Source organism: Macrobrachium nipponense, chromosome 8, assembly GCF_015104395.2.
Source record: "Macrobrachium nipponense isolate FS-2020 chromosome 8, ASM1510439v2, whole genome shotgun sequence".
Lineage (NCBI taxonomy): Eukaryota > Metazoa > Arthropoda > Malacostraca > Decapoda > Palaemonidae > Macrobrachium > Macrobrachium nipponense.
Window position 1 is genome coordinate 36,465,185 of NC_087203.1, and position 19,574 is coordinate 36,484,758.

At 39.1% G+C, this 19,574-nt stretch overlaps 1 protein-coding gene across 5 annotated transcripts in view; it reads left to right on the top strand.

Moving 5' to 3' along the window:
• Nucleotides 1-19,574, top strand: part of LOC135222672 (transient receptor potential channel pyrexia-like) — a 100,127-nt gene that overhangs the window by 39,658 nt on the left and 40,895 nt on the right. The window contains exons 1-2 of one of the 5 annotated variants that reach the window (XM_064260824.1): nt 18,524-18,644; nt 19,161-19,399. The exons of 1 other annotated variant lie outside the window; for it this stretch is intronic. In XM_064260824.1, the coding sequence (XP_064116894.1) occupies nt 19,360-19,399 (40 nt within the window). In that variant the 5' untranslated portion in view covers nt 18,524-18,644; nt 19,161-19,359. Of the gene's footprint in view, nt 1-18,523; nt 18,650-19,160; nt 19,400-19,574 lie in introns of those variants that run through there. 3 more of the 5 variants (XM_064260825.1, XM_064260826.1, XM_064260828.1) reach the window with 3 other exon arrangements.

The following is a 19,574-nucleotide window of genomic DNA, read 5'->3' on the forward strand; positions in this document are numbered from 1 at the left end:
GAAATTGGGACCGTGAAACAAGTTTTGAAATGTCGGAGGAAACTGTCGAAAAACTTTCTGAAATGGAAAGTTCAATTTCTAAAATTCACATTGGGAAATACTGAACAGATTTGAAGTCGGTTTGGTAGCGTGAAAGTAAATTTCCCGCTAAAATGACGTTATCAATTATTTTATGAAGTAGGCCTTCCCAAATTTTACACATTTGATAATGATTTAATCATTTACCATAACAAGCCGTTGTTTTGAACTGCAATAGTAAAAGAAAGCGAAATTGATGTACCTTTTTACCCCGAAGATATCAAATATGCTGGAACTATTTAAAAAAAATGAAGAGTAGGCTGTAACTTTCAGTAGCTCTTTCGATCAAATCGGACGAACTGGTATATTTTCTGACACTCTTGAAATAGTCTTACTAAACAAGGCTCTTTCTTTTTAGTCTATGCTGTTATATTATAAACTGCTCTACTCTTATTATTAAGGCAGTGCTCATACCCTTAACACTGATTATAGCTTTCAAATTAATGTACACAGAGATGCATTTACGTGCAAGCAATGTATATAAATGTATCCACTGATTTTTCCCTGCATGGTACTACGTCCCGCGTACAGCCGTGAGTTACAGGTGGAAGGGAGGAACACCTGATGTCACTAAGGTGATCACTTCCTCTCTTATGACCTGGAATTCTCGACCTTTTGATCTTCACGTGACCTTTACTCATGCCTCGCGGGGTCGGAGCATTACTATTCGCTCGTGCCGCAAGGCGATGAGCATACAGTACGGCTCTCTCTCTCTTTCTGATTTGGATTCTACGTCAATAGGGTCTAGATTTGTCACGGAAGATATTTTAAAACTTTTTATAACACCTAATATAAGTTAGTGCTTTTGGCAATGTGATTAACTGTCTGAATAGTTTAATCTGTCCGAAATCTGATGCGCAGAACATTTATTAAGATTTCCATGCAATTCAAGGTTTGTACACCATACGAGTAGTGTATGAAGCAAAGAGCGGTATACGTGGCAGATCTAGTCGGTAACTGAGTTATTTAACAGAGCCAAGGGACAAACTCATTTGCATTCTTGACACCTGTCTTTTACAGCCTCATTATATGTTATTTGAGCAACACCCTCTAGCGAAAGACATCAAGTGGTCTTTTGAATAGTACTACTATTCTCCAGTGACTGGTAATACACCATCCGCGTTTTATTTTCATCAAAAGTTGCTTGGAAACTTAAAAATTTTAACTTTTATTGGAAACTAAACACATTTTCACTTTGACCGTAGAATGGGAGAAGCAACATGGCAGAAATTACACCGAAAAAAAAGTGAACGTAATATTACATCCTGTTCTTCCAGGGAGGAAATAAGCGGAGGGTTCTTTATCGTAGAAGAGCACCTGTGTCAGGGTAATGACTGCCACACACCACTAACCGTGTGTGATAAATTGTGCCCTGCTGTTTTGTTTTATTTAATTAAAATCAAGAAACATTTTAATATGATTTTGTTCATCTAAGTTTTCCATTGCTCCAGTTCCCTTAATTTCAACAAGACCATATAAATAACAATGAGTTAACCAGGTTTCATTTTGCAATTGGTCTAATGCTTTAGTGAAGGGAGAATCGCATAGAATCGCAAAGTTCTCTGGTAGAAATAGAATAAATTTTTCCGGTCGACATCCGGAATGCTGTACTGAGTTCAACTTCAAATTTAAATGCCCATTCTTGCGTTCAAATTTAAAACCCACTGTGGATCTTTAAACTTGCCGAGCGGCAGTTCTGTAGTCTAATCCCGAGTCACTCTACCTCATCTCACATCACCCGTCCCTCCACCGGGGTTCCGCAGGCCATGGGGGATCACTACCCCGTCTCTCCCTCCCTCCAGGCGGGTCCTATCGGGGCAATGGTCCCATCCATGGCCATGTCCCATCCCCGCCGCCCGCCGCACTTAACCGCAGAACCTTTCCCGCCAACTAACACCTCGTCGCTCTCTGCGCATATACCTTTCAGTACAACAGTGGCTTATACGCCTAATGAACCAACTTGTCGTAAACTAGATTCGTACAATAACGTGGCGTGCACTGAATGCGTTCTGTCAAACTTTTATGCGGGATACCTTTATTTGCCCATGGTTTGGGGAGTAGAGTTTAATGTACTGACGCAAGTTCATTTAATGAGTGTTTAATTGGAAGTGATGGATAATAGGTAGACTACGAAGGTATGGGATTTTGGAATCATGTCGACTTAAGTCCTTTGCAGAAGTTTAACTTGTAAATTTCTTTTGACTTTTTGCCAGCAGCATTACACACACACACACACACACACACACACAAAACACACACACACACACCAGCGACAACAACCGCTTGAAAACAACTAAAGACTGAAACAAATGCATTGTGGTACTTTTGATATGAACTGCTTTACGCAACTTTAGCATTATTCAAGACAAGACATTGATTCAAGGTATCTGCCCCGATTGTTTGTTTGAATATTACTTGACTTATGCTGCCAGGATGGACAGACAGACCCTCTTCTCAAGACGAACTCGATATAGTGGAACAGGGTGAAAAGGTGCTCATCCTCGGGATGAGTGGTCCATTGATAAAAACGCCCTTTCTTGGTATGAATGATATATCGCAAACAGTTCCTTCATTGTTTTACTCCTCTGGGGTTTGATGTGTAACTGGTCTTCATAGCTAATCTCAGTTTTTCTTTTTTATGTTAGAGGAGCTGATAAGTCTTATGCAGTCAGTCTACGTCTGCTGCGTCCTGGTTGATGGGTTTCCAAGTTCGTCTTGCAGAACGCGTTTCGCTCTACGGACTGCTACTACAGCGTCAGGTGGTTGGAGTTACTCTTCTCAGCCTACTTGTTTCCAATGATCGTAGAAAATTTTAGCCAAAGTTGTTTTACTACTATTCCAATTTTGCACGTAATTAAAACTAGATTATATGCACCAAATAGTTGTTTCGTCAGTTCTACTTGTACTGGATGCTATAAATTTAAGGGGGAAAAAATATAGTATCTGCTGAAATGGAGACACTGTTAAGGGGTTACTTTCATTAACGGCGGTAAGTTGGTCGTTAGAACGCAACACATCGTATCCAGCTACTCGCCTTGAAATCTTACTCAGTTTTGATTCTAATAACTTTTACACGTGATCTATTTTTTATAGCATAGTATATTTCATAATCGCATATCGTATATTCCAGTGATGCTTTGCTTCTTTTCAGCAACCGTACGTAATTGACTCGTTCACTGGGACATATTTCTCGCAACTATGAGACTCCGTCGGAAGTTTAATGCTACGGTGCAGAACGGTGAGCACGTGCTGGAACACACCTACGTTAAAGACCTCATTTCTCTCTCTCTCTCTCTCTCTCTCTCTCTCTCTGAGCATATGGCTATATTTGGTACAGTGAATATAAAAATTAAACATACACTTCCGGACAAGAAGAAAGCAAATTTGACCAAGAATTGAAGACTCCTATTCTGCAGGAGCTATGACACTGACGAGGAATCACAAAAAGACAATTACAAAATATAAGAAGCACATTATTTCGAAAACCTACAAGGGCCTACTAGACACGGAATCATCCATGTGGATGGCTTGTACTAAACCAAACCAAGTGAACAAAGTGAAATATATATGAGTTTGAGTGGATGGATTTGGTATTTATTCGGTTGAGAATAATAAAAAAAAATACTTTTTTGTTAAATGCATCATTAATGTTCTTGATGCAGGTCGTAGGTGCGGAACTGTAAAGCCCTGTTGTCAATCTTCGTGTTCATGTGTTACCTTGGGATATGGCTCCCACCCATCCGCTGGTTCCAACGTTTCCTTACTATAGTAGATTCACATCAACCGTGCATTTGATGTCTAGGCCAGTCCCTTACGACGCTCCTGATTGGCTGTTGATGAGCCAATCACAGGGCTGGAAACACTCTCAAGAGAGATTTCACATAGGCAGGATGTATGTTCCACCTCTCCTGAAAGACGTATACCTCAGGAGAGGTGGAGCATAGATCCTACCCATGTGAACTCTATCTCGAGAGAGTTTCCAGCCCTGTGACTGGCTTATCAACAGCCAGTCAGGAGCGTCGTAAGGGACTGGCCTTGACATTAAATGTAAGGTTGACGTGAATCTACTATAGTCTTAACTAGACAATAGGAGTTACCCCCCAGAAATAGGACTGTAGACTTGAAAATCTCTATAGAAATATATATTTGAGAGCATAAGCTTCGACCTTAGTGCAGACTGAGTTGTTGTCCTGACTGGATTGATCGAATACTTGAATGTTGACATAACTAGCCTCTTAAATCAGCGTACTCATGACATTCTTGCTTTCTCTCTTAGGATTTATTAAGATTTTATGAAGGAAACAGCCGTATGATCAAGAAACTCAAGAGTTGCAAGACACTGCAGACACAGCGCTGAATCCTTCGCGTCTTAAGATCAACTGACGCTGGAGTTAGGTAATACCATTTACCTTGTTTGGAATGAAAACCTTTTGATTTTAAACAAAATTCTGCTTTGGAATTCTGTATAATTCGGTCGGTTAAAAGAGCGCCTCAGCGGTGTGGTTGGTATGGTATTAGCGTTCCACCTCGGTGGTCGTGGGTTCGATTCTCGGCCATTCCATTGAGGAGTGAGAGATGTGTATTTCTGGTGATAGAAGTTCACTCTCGACGTGGTTCGGAAGTCACGTAAAGCCGTTGGTCCCGTTGCTGAATAACCACTGGTTCCATGCAACGTAAAAGCACCATACAAAGATCGGTTAAAAGAATTTTGTCCCAGTTTAAGTGGTAGCTGTAAGTAAAGATAGTCCAAAATTGTTTTTTTTTAAGTTCTTATATAATGTTGTAATGATAGGGCATTGTTCGCAGCAAACTTCCATTTTGAATATCCAAGTGTGCTTTGTAAACTTGTGTACGGGAAACTCAACATTGATAAGGATTGCACCACTACTGCGACAAAGGAGCTTTTCTTAATTCTCTTGATCCGATTCCTTGATTAAGACACGTTTCAAAAACAATTTTGTCAGATCCGCTATCCGCTTTCTTTCTTCTTGGTCAGCACGAACGCATTACCAACCAACCCCCCACTCCCATTTCTTTTCTGTTCATAGTTAGATTTCTTTGAAATCACGTGTTCCCACAACCAAAAGGTAAAACTAAAAGCTACTGAAAGGAAGAAACACACTTGCAGGATAGTATGAATTTATCTTATTCCAATTACCATTTCCTCTTTAAAGAAGTCGCGGTATGAACAGAACCGAGGTGATTAATTCGAAAGTACGACCCGTATCAATTACGGATAATCACTACGAGGGGCTAATGGGTTGGGAGGGGATGGGGGAATAGGGAGGTACTAGTGTGTGGAATGGAAATCCCACCCTTTATTAAACCCCCTTATCGTTTGTTCCATTGAAAACTTGCACTTTTAATTAAAATCAGTGCCCGAGTGTTTTTTTTTTTTATGAATAAGCTACGTACGAAATGACGTCTGTTTTGCATAAATAAAATATTCCGTTAGTTGTCAGGTTGACTTCGAATATTCGGAAAATTTGCGCTTTGTGTTTTCCAAAGTCAATTTCAATATTATTGAAATACTTAATGACGGAACTTGAGCTAAAATGAGCAGATTCAATACTATCATGTTATTGCATTTTTTACATTAGCCAATTCAACATTTTATTATTTTGATGCTTTTTTCATACCCTGCATAAAACATTTTGAATGTTGGCAAGTGAGCAAAGAAATATATGCCCGTTTAAATGTTGTATTTTCTCAGCAAGATATCAAGCGGACTCTTCGAAGTTGAGGGTTTCAAAGGAAATTCAAGTTGAGGTTAAACACGTCCTGTTTTGACAGTGGGAGGGAAATGAAAACGTTTCCACTAGACCGATAACTTCGCAGAACTCTTCGGCGCATCAGTTCCCTTGAACGTCTCCCAGTCTAGTCTTCTTTAGGCGTATGCGTTAACGAATACCGGGTTAACACTACACGTTCAAAAAATTTTACCACCCTTTCCACTACGAGACATGTCTATTCTAATTATTTCCCTTCTTCCCATACTCACGGTTCACCAAATCGACCTTCCTTACTTGGGTACTGGTGTCTGCCACTTAACGTGGTGCACTGTAGGTATTACTGAAGGGCCTGTTGACCCAACTCTTTTAGCCTTTTGTTGTCATTCCTCTTCCCTTGTCAATGCTTTTTCGTACTATCCAATCTTTCTAACTATTACAGCTTATTGCAGCTGTAATATTGTCTCCTAGTTCCACTTTCGATCCTAGTACTAGTTCATCATCTGCGCTTATTGGACCCCTTTATCTTTCTGCCTACCAACTGCCTCCTTGCATTGTATTAAGTTTTGAATGGCCGAAAGTTCTCCAGTACTTTGGCTTGACTGCCTGAATTTCATAAAATCGGATAAATAAACCAAAATGACTCCAAAACTTCCATCTTCTAGTGACGCGTTGGCCTAGCAGCAACCAGGAAGAGAAGTCGTATGGCGTGACACCAAACACATCAATCAGATTTGTAGTGCAAGTTTGTGGCCTCTGTTACGACCAAAGTTTTATAGAGAGAGCCATCGATAGGAGAAGTCTTTTCTGCCTGCCTCTCCCTTCCCCAAACGCAGCCCTTATCGGCTATGGGGGTTCCCTACCCCCGTCCCCTTACCCCCAAAACATCCTTCAAACGCCCTCTTACGCACGCACAATTTATGCCTGAACTTTTCGAGTTATATCTCTTCTAAGTCACTTTTTAGTATTATGCTTTCCAGTTTTATTTTTAGAGAGAGAGAGAGGGAGAGAGAGAGAGAATATGACTGATCTACCAACTAGCAAAGCAAAGTTTGAATGATCATTAATGCATAAAGATTAAAATTCATTTTTTTTTTATTTTTTTTGTTATTTTAAATCCTTGAAGGTTTTGCACACTTGCATACATAGTGTGTTTTCAGATTTACTTATGTATGCTACATTGTACACACAATCTCTCTCTCTCTCTCTCTCTCTCTCTCTCTCTCTCTCTCTCTCTCTCTCTCTCTCTCTCTCATTGCATTGTGGCTATGATGCCATGTAAGTTAATTGTAAGTCAGCCGAGCAGTTCAAATGTAATTATTCTTTCATAGATTTCGTAATTTCATAATGCTACTGATATAGTCAGGAAATTGAGATTTTTAATAATAAAAATGTCTAAAGTACAGATAGAGGCAACATCTGCACTGCATGTAGATCAATACTTTCCAGGAAACTGAGGAGAAAAAGTTGTTTCAAGAGGAGTTTTTCCCCCTCGAGTGGTTATGTGCATATGCGGAGCAAAGAAATTGGGCTTTTAAGGTAATTGGTGTCTCTTTGGAACGTGGATGTAATGGAGGTGGGGTAGGAGTGTGAGAGAAATATAGTAGCGTGGTTATAGTATGTGTTGTATTCTCTGCTGTGTCAAGTTTTTAAAAAAAATATTTACTTGTAAAGTCATGTTGTCATTCCAAGTTACTGGAAATCTGTCTTTAAGTATTTCGTGAGCATTATTGTTGCATTGTGCGTTCATTTATCGACAAGCTAAATAAATCGTGAATAAGTTTTATTCATATTTAAGAGGAAAAATGCAAAGCCATTTTAATGACTACTATCAGTAACGCAATACACTAATGGTCAGTAATGCCAAACTCGCTCAATAAAGCGAGCCCTTCGAAGACAATCGGCCAATAGGTGCCATATGCAGTTATCTTTAGTATCCCTCGGTCTCTAGTGTTATTTAATTACCGTAGGTTGCAGATGTCTCACACAAACAATCGATCAATAGGCCTATGCACAAATAGGCGGACAATCTGTCTGCTGTTGTACTCTCTCTCTCTCTCTCTCTCTCTCTCTCTCTCTCTCTCTCTCTCTCTCTCTCTCTCTCTCTCTCTCTCTTTGTGGCACCCATCAGCCTGGTTTCCTGAGTCACACATTGTTTCCTGTGTCAGAATCCAGCTATCCTTCTTTAGCACACAAGAGTAAGTCTACTGTTACGCACACCAGCCAGTCAGTAAACTTGTGTGACACAGATTACTCGTCTATGGCACACATCAGCCTGTTCTTTGTAGCAAAGTCTTTCATTTTCTTTGGCAATCAGTCTGTCTTCTATGGCGGTTATTCATGATTCTGTGACACATTAGTTGGTCTTCTTGGTCAGTTTTCGGTGGCACTCAAGTCTGTCACCCAGACTTTTGTGCCTCGCAGTGTCAGTTATTCAGTCTTTTGTGTCAGTCAGTCTAATGCGTCACAGTCAATTAATCAGTGTTCGTGGCACATATTCAGTTAAGTTTTCTGTTGGGCAAACAGATGAGCTCTGTGGCTCAGTCAGTAAGCCGATTTAACCAAATATTGCAGCAGGGTTGGTTGGTTGGTCTAATATGGCGCACAGTAGGTATTTTGCCCAGTGCTCTCTGGAAAAGACACTTACTGTTTCCCATGGATGCTAAGTGCTGCAAATGGTCTGTTGGCTAGTCTGCAATGGAATGTAGTGCCAGTCACTTCGGTCAGGGGTGGAGGTGAAAAAAAAAACAGTAAAGTGTTAAAGATCACATTCATTGGCCATTAATTTATATTTCTACACATTCTGATTAAAACCATACTTTACTGAAATTGCTCGTAACTGCCTTACGTGTATGACTACCCATGTTTGTAGGCATGAATATTGCTTTGGCTAATTCAATTTTTAAACTGGGTAACCATGGGCTCAATTGGACTTATTTGTGTATACACTCAAGAATTATTTCAACTTACATTTGTTACTGTTGAGGAGCTTGAGAGCGAGGGAAGTGATGCCAAATTCGAAAATTGGGTTCAACGATTAGTGTGTGACTGTTCAGGTTTTCAAAGCTGCCTAATTTACCTTTCTGTTATTCCCAAATAAGAGAGGAGGGAGACACGCTTGCGAATTTCAGTGTCTAGCTAATTGATGAAAAGTGGGAATAACTGCAAAAATTCTGTGGGATTCGTCACTATACCCAACTATTGTCTCCGATGCTAAGAATAAGTGTCAACACTAATAAATGAGAGACTGCTGTCTGACAGGTTAACGCGTATTGCGTGAGAGACAGAGAGGGAGAGAGAGGATTGGACACATTCAGCCCCTATTGTTCGTTAAAAACAAGTTTTATTTAAGAGGTACCAGCATTTGGCTGCAGACTGCATTTTTTTTTTTTTTTTTTTTTTTTTTTTTTTTTTTTTATTGCTCGGTGACACACAACCCGAAAAATGTCAATTGACTTGGATCTTGACTTTATTTACACTACATACGAATGCGTTACTTTCATGCTTGCAATGTCTAACAATTGAAAATTTTATGTATTTACTGCGTTGCGTTGGTGGTTTATTAGAAGATAGGCCTTTTCCCAAGGACCCTAAATCCAGGTCTGCTGTAACTCTCTCTCTCTCTCTCTCTCTCTCTCTCTCTCTCTCTCTCTCTCTCTCTCTCTCTCTCTTCTTCTTCTTTTTCTCCCCTTCTTCTTTCTCTTCCAGGAGTGAGACTGAAATCGTAATTGAACTTGGTTATTCCCAGATACATTTTTTAAAACATCGTTTACAATTTCAGTAATGAATATTCTTTTTATATGAGATTATAAGTTACGGAGTTACGATTTGAATGTTAAAACGTCGACTTATTATTTTTAAGTTATCTTGTATCTATAGCTTTACTGATGTTTTACTCGAAAATATTGGTCTCAGTGTATTTCCCTGAAGTGGGCATGATAAAGGAGAGAGAGAGAGAGAGAGAGAGAGAGAGAGAGAGAGAGAGAGAGAGATTGTACATGCGCATGCGCTAGCGTGAATGCTTGTATGACAGCATTCTCACCAGTCTGACTGTCCTTTACAAAAATCGCTTATATCCGTGATTGAGAGAAGTGGACGATTTCACGTGTAAATACTTGATATTTATTGTACTGACGTGCTGTCGATGGTCGTGGATGTAATGAAACTGGTTAGCGACGTGGATTGTGCGGGGAGTGGAGGAAATGGTATCTGTAATTAGAAATTGTGTGATGTAAGAATGAGTGAGTAAGGTCTTGCAGTTATCAGGGATCGCTGTAAGTTGGGAGTGGTATACGTAACGAAAAAATTTAGCCTGATAAGCACGAGTCGGTTCTATAAACTGTATTCTAAAGCAGTTGCAAGATGGATGTTGAACTAAGATGTTCTCGAATATTTTTTTTTTCATTCTTTTCTTGCCAGAGTTACGAGCTTCGTGCTAAAATACACATTCAGTCTAGTTGTTTTATTTATTCATTTTTTATTTTTTTTACGGGTGAAATGAACAAGATTGTCACGGACGAAATGAACTAAACTGCATTAGACGAAATGAGCAAGATTGCCATGGACAGAAACGAGCAAGATTGCAATAGACGAAATGAGCAAGATTGCAATGGACAAAAATTAGGAAGATTTCAATGAACTGAAATGAGCAAGATTGCCATGGACAGATATTAGCAAGATTACAATGGACATAAATGAGCAAGATTACCTTGGACAGAAATTAGCAAGATTACAATGGACATAAATGAACAAGATTGCCAGGGACAGACAGAAATGAGCGATGTTGCCTTGGACAAAAATGAGCAAGATTGCCATGGATATAAATGAGCAAGATTGCCATGGATATAAATGATCAAAATTGCCTTGGACAGAAATGAGTAAGATTGTCATGGACATAAATGAGCAAGATTGCCTATTACAGAAATTGGAGGCAAGTATTGACCACTTGACATAAATGAGCAAGATTGCCTTGGGCATAAATGAGGAAGATTGCCTTGGACAGAAATTAGCAAGATTGCCTTGGGCAGAAATGAGCAAGATTGCCTTGGACATAAATGAGCAAGATTGCCTTGGACAGAAATGAGTAAGATTGCCTTGGACATAAATGAGCAAGATTACCATGGACATAAATGAGCAAGATTGCCTTGGACATAAATGATTAAGATTACCATGGACGTAAATGAGTAAGATTGCATGGGACATAAAATGAGTAAGATTCCCATGGGCATAAATGAGCAAAATTACCTTGGACATAAATGAGCAAGATTACCTTGGACATAAATGAGCAAGATTACCTTGGACATAAATGAGTAAGATTACCTTGGACATAAATGAGCAAGATTGCCTTGACATAAATGAGCAAGATTACCATGGACATAAATGAGCAAGATTGCCTTGGACAGAAATGAGTAAGATTACCATGGACATAAATGAGCAAGATTGCCTTGGACAGAAATGAGCAAGATTGCCTTGGACAGAAATGAGTAAGATTACCATGGACATAAATGAGCAAGATTGCCTTGGACAGAAATGAGCAAGATTGCCTTGGACAGAAATGAGTAAGATTACCATGGACATAAATGAGCAATATTGCCTTGGACATAAATGAGCAAGATTGCCTTGGACAGAAATGAGTAAGATTACCATGGACAGAAATTAGCAAGAATTACCATGGACATAATTGAGCAAGATGGCCTTCGACATAAATGAGCAAGATTGCCTATGGAAACAGAAAAATAAGTAAGATTACCATGGACATAAATGAGCAAGATTACCATGGACATAAATGAGCAAGATTACCATGGACATAAATGAGTAAGATTACCATGGATATAAATGAGTAAGATTACCATGGACATAGATTACCTTGGACAGAAATGAGCAAGATTACCTTGGACATAAATGAGTAAGATTACCATGGACTTAAATGAGCATGTGGGAGGGAAGAATTACCTTGAACATAATTGAGCATGATTGCCTTGGACATAAATGGAGCAAGAATTGCCTTGGACATAAATGATAAAGATTTTACCAATGGACATAAATGGAGCAAATTGCCTTGACAGAAATGAGTAATATTACCGTGGACCATAATGAGGAAGATTGCTTGGACATAATGAGCAGACTGCCCTTGGACAGAACTAATCAGATTACCAGTGGACTAAATGAGCACGATTGCCTTTGGACATAAATGAGCCCGATTACCCATGGACATGGTATAGCGGATTACCATGGACTAAATGAGTAATGCTTGCCTTGGACATAAATGAGCAGACTCCATGGACCATAATGAGGCAAGATTACCAAGATATAAATGATTAGATTTCCCTTTGGACAAATGAGCGATTACCATGGACATTAATGAGCAAGATTACCATGACAAAATGAGCAAGATTGCCCTTGGACATAATGAGTAAGCATTACCTTGCCAAAATGAGCAAGTTGCCTTGGACATAAAAGAGCAAGACTGCCTATGGACCGAAATGAGTAAGATTACCATGGACATAAATTGAGACCAGAATTGCTTGGACCGAATACAGCAAGATTACTGGACGTAATGAGCCAAGAACTGCCTTGGACAGAAATGAGTAAGATTTAGCAATGGACATAATTAGGCAAGATTCGCCTTGGCGCAGGAAATAAGCAAGAATTAAGCTCTTTTGTTCTAAAGAGCAAACTGCCTTGGACCAGAAATGAGTACGATTACCATGGACTCCATTAGGCCAGTGCCTTGGATGAAATAAGCAAGATTACCATGGACCCTAAAGAAGCAAGGATTGCCTTGGACATAAATGAGTATTTTACATGGACATATGAGGAGATGCCTTGGACATTATAAGCAAGATGCCTGGACAGAGCAAGATTACCATAAATTATGACATGAATTGACATAAATGACAAGATTACCATGGACAGATGGCAAGATTACCATGGATGACAGAAATGACAAGATTACAATGGACATAAATGAGCAAGATTACCTTGGACAGAAATTAGCAAGATTACCATTGGTACATAATGAGCGAGATTGCTTGGACATAAACAGCAAGATTGCCTTGACATATGAGCAACGATTACCATGGACATGAATGAGCAAAGAATGCCTTGGACATAAACGAGCAAAGATTCCTTTGCCTTGGACCATAAATTATTCAAGATGCCATGGCAGAAATGAGCAAGATTGCCTTGGACAGAAATGAGCAAGATTACCATGACAGAAATTATTGAATCAGATTACATGGACAGAATGACAAGATTACCTTGGACATAAATGAGCAAGATTACCATGGACATAATGAGTAAGCCTTACCCTTGGACATAATGAGCACGACTACCATGGACTAAAGAGTAAGATTCACTTGGACAGAATGAGCCAAGATTACCATGGACATAAATGAGCAAGATTACCATGGACATAAATGAGCAAGATTGCCTTGGACATAAATGAGCAAGATTACCATGGACATAAATGAGCAAGATTACCTTGGACATAAATGACAGACTGCCAGGGACAGAAAATTAGTAAGATTACCATGGACAATAAATTGAGTCCAAATTGCCTTGGACATAATAGTCAAGATTAACATGGACAGAAACAAGAAATTTGCCTTGGACATAAATGAATAAGATTAACCGTGACATAAATTGATCAAGTTAACTTGGACAAGAAATTGAGCAAGAAACTTTACCCATTGGACTTAACTGGCAAGAAATTTCCCTTTGAACGAAATGAGTAGATTAACCTTGGGACAAATAATGAGCAAGATTACCTTGGAATAAATGAGCAGACTACCCAGGACATAAATGTAGCAAGATCACTCCTGGACAGAAATGAGTAAGATTAACCTGGACATAAAGATTGAGCCAGATTTACCCATGGACAATAAATGAGCAAGATTGACAGGACATAAAGAGTAAGATTACCATGGACATAAATGAGCAAGATTACCTTGGACATAAATGAGCAAGATTACCATGGACATAAATGAGCAAGATTACCATGGACATAAATGAGCAAGATTACCTTGGACATAAAATGAGTAAGATTAACCTTGGACATAAACGAGGCAAGATTCCAGGACATAATGAGCAAGATTACCATTGGACATAAATGGTAGATTACCTTGACAATAAACGAGCAAGATTACCATGGACATAAAATGGAGCAAAGATTGCCTTGGGACATAAATGAAGGCAAGATTACCATTGGACATAAATGAGAAGATTACCTTGGACATAAAGCAAGCCAAGATTACCATGGACTAATAGCAAATGAGCATTACCTTGGACATTATGGACAGAAATGAGCAAGATTAACCTGGACATAAATCGAAAGCAAGATTACCAAATGGACTAAATGAGCAGATATGCCTTGGACATAAATGAGCAAGATTCCATGGACCTTGAATGAGCAAGATTACCCAATGGACATAAAATGGAGCATATTACTTGGATTACTAAAAAGAAATGAGCAAGATTACCAGGATTGTAAATGAGCAAGATGCTGGACATAACCTATTGCCCAGATTCCTTGGACGAAAGAGCAAAATTTACAAATGGACATAAATGAGCAATATTGCCTTGGACAGAAATGAGCAAAGATTACCATGGACATAAATTGAGGCAAGATTGCCTTGGACAGAAATGAGCAAATTACCAATGGACAGAAATGAGCAAGATAACCATGTACAGAATGAGCAAGATTACCATTGGACCTAAATGAGGGCAGATTAAACCTGGACAAGAATTGGCAATAAATTACTTAGACATAAAATGACCAAGAATTACCTGGACACCTAAATGAGCAATACCTGGAATAAATGAGCCATATTACCAGGACATAAATGAGTAAGCTTACCTCTGGACATAAATGAGCAAGACTACCATGGAATAAATGAGCAAGATTAACAAGGATATAAATGAGTAAGATTTCCTTGGACAGAACTGAGCACGGAATTAACCCTGGAAGTAATGAGCAAGGATTTACCATGGAAATAAATGAGCAAGATTGCCTTGGACATAAAGAAAGTAAGATTACTAGGACTAAGAAATTGAGCCAAGATTGCCTTGGACATAAAAGAAAAAGCAAGACTTGCCTTGGACAGAAATGAGTAAGATTACCATGGACATAAATAGCAAGGATTGCCTTGGACAGAAAGCTAAGATTACCAATGGACATAAATTGAGCCAGACGCCTTGGAAATTAGAACGGAAGGTCCGGATTACCATGGACATAAATGAGCAACGATTTGCCTTGGACAGAAATAAGGCAACCGATTTAACCATTAGGGAACCATAAAAGGAGCAAGACTGAATTGAACAGGAAATGAATTAAGCTTTACCATTGGACATAAATGAGCAAGACTTGCCTTGGACAAAAGAAATGGCAAGATTACCATGAAGAAAATGCAGCAAGATTACAGGACATAATGGAGCAAGATTGGCCTTGGACATAACAGCAAGATGCCTTGGACATAAATGAGCAAGATTTACCATTGGACATAAATGAGACAAGAATGCCTTGGACATAAACGAGTCAAGATTGCCTTGGACAGAAATGAGCAAGATTACCTGGACCATATGACAATATTGCCTTGACAGAATGAGCAAGATTAACCATGGACAGAAATGACCAAGATTACATGGACAGAAAATGAGCCAAGATTACTGGACATAATGAGCAATATTACCTTGGACATAATGAGCAAGATTACCATGGACATAAATGAGTAAGCTTACTTGGACATAAATGACACGACTAATACATGACATAATGATAAGTTACCTGGCAGAAATGAGCAAGATTACCATGGCCATTATGAGCAAGATTACCCATGGAACATAAATGATCAGATTGCCTTATGACATAAATGATGGATTACCAAGACATAAATGAGCAGTTGCCCTTGGGACATAAAGAGCAGACTGCCTTGGGACAGAAATGAATAAGATTACCATGGACTAATGAGCAAGAGTGCCTTGGACATACATTAGTAGATTACCATTGACAGAAATTAGCAAGTTTGCCTTCGGACATAAATGAGTAAGATTACCTTGGACAGAAATGAGCAAGATTACCTTGGACATAAATGAGCAAGATTACCATGGACATAAATGAGCAAGATTGCCTTGGACAGAAATGAGTAAGATTACCATGGACATAAATGAGCAAGATTACCATGGACATAAATGAGCAAGATTGCCATGGACATAAATTGACGTAAAATTAACCATGGGGGGACATAAATGAGCTGATTTGCCAGTACAAAATGAGTAAGAATTAACCCGTGGACATAAATGAAGCAAGATTTAAACCTTGGACCATAAAGGAGCAAGAATTTTACCTTGGACCCTAAACGAGTAAGATGTACCATGGGACATAACACGTAATATTTACCATGGACCTTAAACGAAGTAAGATTGCATGGACATAAAATGAGTACGATTTGCCATGGACCATAAATGGAGCAAGTTACCATGGACCCATAAAATGAGTAAATTTACCATGGACCATTAATTAGTGTGATTACCATGGACCATAAATGAGCAAGATTGCCTTGGACAAGAAATGAGTAAAGATTACCCTTGGACATAAAATGAGCCAAGATTACCATGGACATAAATGAGCAAGATTGCCTTGGACAGAAATGAGTAAGATTACCATGGACAAAAATGAGTAAGATTACCATGGACATAAATGAGCAAGATTGCCTTGGACAGAAATGAGTAAGATTACCATGGACATAAATGAGCAAGATTGCCTTGGACAGAAATGAGTAAGATTACCATGGACATAATAGAGCAGATTGCCTTTGAATAGAAATGAGTTAAGATTTACCATAGGGACATAAATGAGCAAGATTGCCTTGGACAGAAATGAGTAAGATTACCATCGGCATAAATGAGCAAGATTGCCATGGACATAAATGAGCAAGATTGCCTTGGACATAAATGAGTAAGATTACCATGGACATAAATGAGCAAGATTACCATGGACATAAATGAGCAAGATTGCCTTGGACATAAATGAGTAAGATTACCATGGACATAAATGAGCAAGATTGCCTTGGACATAAATGAGCAAGATTGCCTTGGACATAAATGAGTAAAATTGCCATATACATAAAATGAGCGGATTCCCATTGACATAATGAGTAAGATTACCATGGACATAAATGAGCAAGATTGCCTTGGACATAAATGAGCAAGATTGCCTTGGACAGAAATGAGTAAGATTACCATGGACATAAATGAGCAAGATTGCCTTGGACAGAAATGAGTAAGATTACCATGGACATAAATGAGCAAGATTGCCATGGACATAAATTAGTAAGATTGCCTTGGACATAAATGAGCAAGATTGCCTTGGACAGAAATGAGTAAGATTACAATCCTGTACAGAAATGAGTAAGATTGCCCTTAGACATGAATAAGATTGCCTTGGACATAAATGAGCAAGATTGTCATGGACATAAATTAGTAAGATTACCATGGACATAAATGAGGAAGATTGCATGGACAGAAATGAGTAAGATTACCATGGACAGAAATGAGTAAGATTGCCTCGGACATGAATGAGTAAGATTGCCTTGGTCATAAATGAGCAAGATTGCCTTGGACATAAATGAGTAAGATTACCATGGACATAAATGAGCAAGATTGCCTTGGACAGAAATGAGCAAGATTGCCTTGGACAAAAATTAGTAAGATTACCATGGACATAAATGAGCAAGATTACCATGGACATCAATGAGCAAGATTGACATGGACAGTAACGAACAAGATTTCTATGGACAGAACTGAACCAGATTGCCATGGGCAGAGATGAACAAGATTGCCATGGACAGAAATGAATAAGATTGCCATGGAGACCGAAATGAACAAGATTGATATGGACAGAAATTAACAAGATTGCCATGGGCAGAAATGAGCAAGATTGCCATGGAGAGAAATGAGGAAGATTGCCATGGAGAGAAAATGAGGAAGATTGGAAATTTGTCCATGGGAGAGAAAATGAGGAAGATTGCCATGGACAGAAATGAGGAAGATTGTCATGGACAGCAAAATAGAAAAAAATATTATTTTATGAAAATTCCATAACCACATTCTTGATGCTCAAATACTTGCTTACTCAATAGAACCTGAAAAATAATTTAACACTTTTTCCATAGGCATTGTTTTTACATTTAATTTTTGGGAGGTCATGGTTCAGACACTCCATTTATAAAAAGGTAAGAACCATATTTGGAAAGGTATAGTTTTAGATCTCTTCTTGTGGTGTGATTTCGTTTGATTTCGAAAGTCCCACAAATGCCTTGTTGATAAAGATTCCAATATATTTCCACATTTCACTAATATTCATAGTGTAAAATCATATAAGTAAATCCTAGCTTTCGTTTCTTATCGGAATTATGAAACTGATTTTTATTGCACCCTCCGCTGATATAATACAACTCGAGGCACACAGAGTAATAATTCATTGACCGAATACTTCAAGCAGAGAATTATACCTTCCAAAAAACTTGCCAGGTCCAGAAGGACAGGTAGTACCCGACTTGTGAAATGAATACATAATATAAGATCAGTATTCCTTTTTTTTTTCTCGAATCTCACCGTGGCTAAGGTGGAGCCACCGGGGGAAGAGGAGAGAGAGAGAGAGAGAGAGAGAGAGAGAGAGAGAGAGAGATACACACCAACACAGAGCCTCTGTTACAGCTCGTTCGGCGAATCGGTGTTCGGTGGAATCAGTAGAGCTGTGCGCAGTCTACGGTGCGGAGGTTGGCGGGAAGTTGCGCTCATCGAGGGCCCATTCCTCTTGGCCCGTCGCTCGTCGACTGTGTACGGTGATTTCTGTGGCATTTCGTAGATAGAGGTGGCTGGCATGCTGTCTTTCCGGAAATTTTAAGCTGATTAACAAGTGTGTTGTCATAACAAATAGATTTGCCTTGTGCAGTTTTCATCTTGCATGGCTAATGAGCGCGGAATCACCGGTGTTGAACAGTTAAATCAAATGAAATTTATGGTTTTATTTTAGCATTTTATGTAATGGCAGCTTTGTTATGAGATTTTTGGTTATTTTAGTTATCGGACAATTAATCTTTAATGTCATTTACACGAGGCTGAGAGTTATTCGGGTGAGAAAGTAGGACTCCGGCTACGCAAGGTGCTTTCAGAAAATGTCGGAACCTGTGCGTTCTTTTGTTTTCTGACGTGTACGTGAAATAGTCTGTGGTTATCCATTTTTCTTTAATTTTCTTTGCTCCTTGTCAGTGCTGTTGTCAAATCATAATTTTAGGGATGGGTAAATAGCAGTTTCCACTTACCAATCAATGGTTTATTTCTCGTGCATTTCAGCTCGCTCCTTTTTTGAAGAAAAGCGGAATCTGGCGAATTTTAAGGCGAGCAGAGAGAAAACGCCCACATAAGTGTTTAAGTTTGCGTGTGGGCGTGTCTGTCTTCGATGACTAAACAGTCAACAAATAAATCCGAAGATTTAATCTGACCTTCTCTCCACCTACGTGAAAGTTCTGTTGGCAGCCCTGGTTGGTCTGTCATGGCGGGGTACCTGGCCTTAAAGTCTATGGAGAACGGTGGTAAGTAGGTCGTCCATTTTTGTCCTTTTCATAAGAGATTAGTGTTCAGGATTACCTGCATAGCTCCTAAGAAATAACGGGCATGAAAATCCAAAGGATACAGCAATAAATGATTCCGAAATGAAGGCAGTATATGTCGAAGAGTGGAGGAGTTAGCACAACCATCATGGCTGAC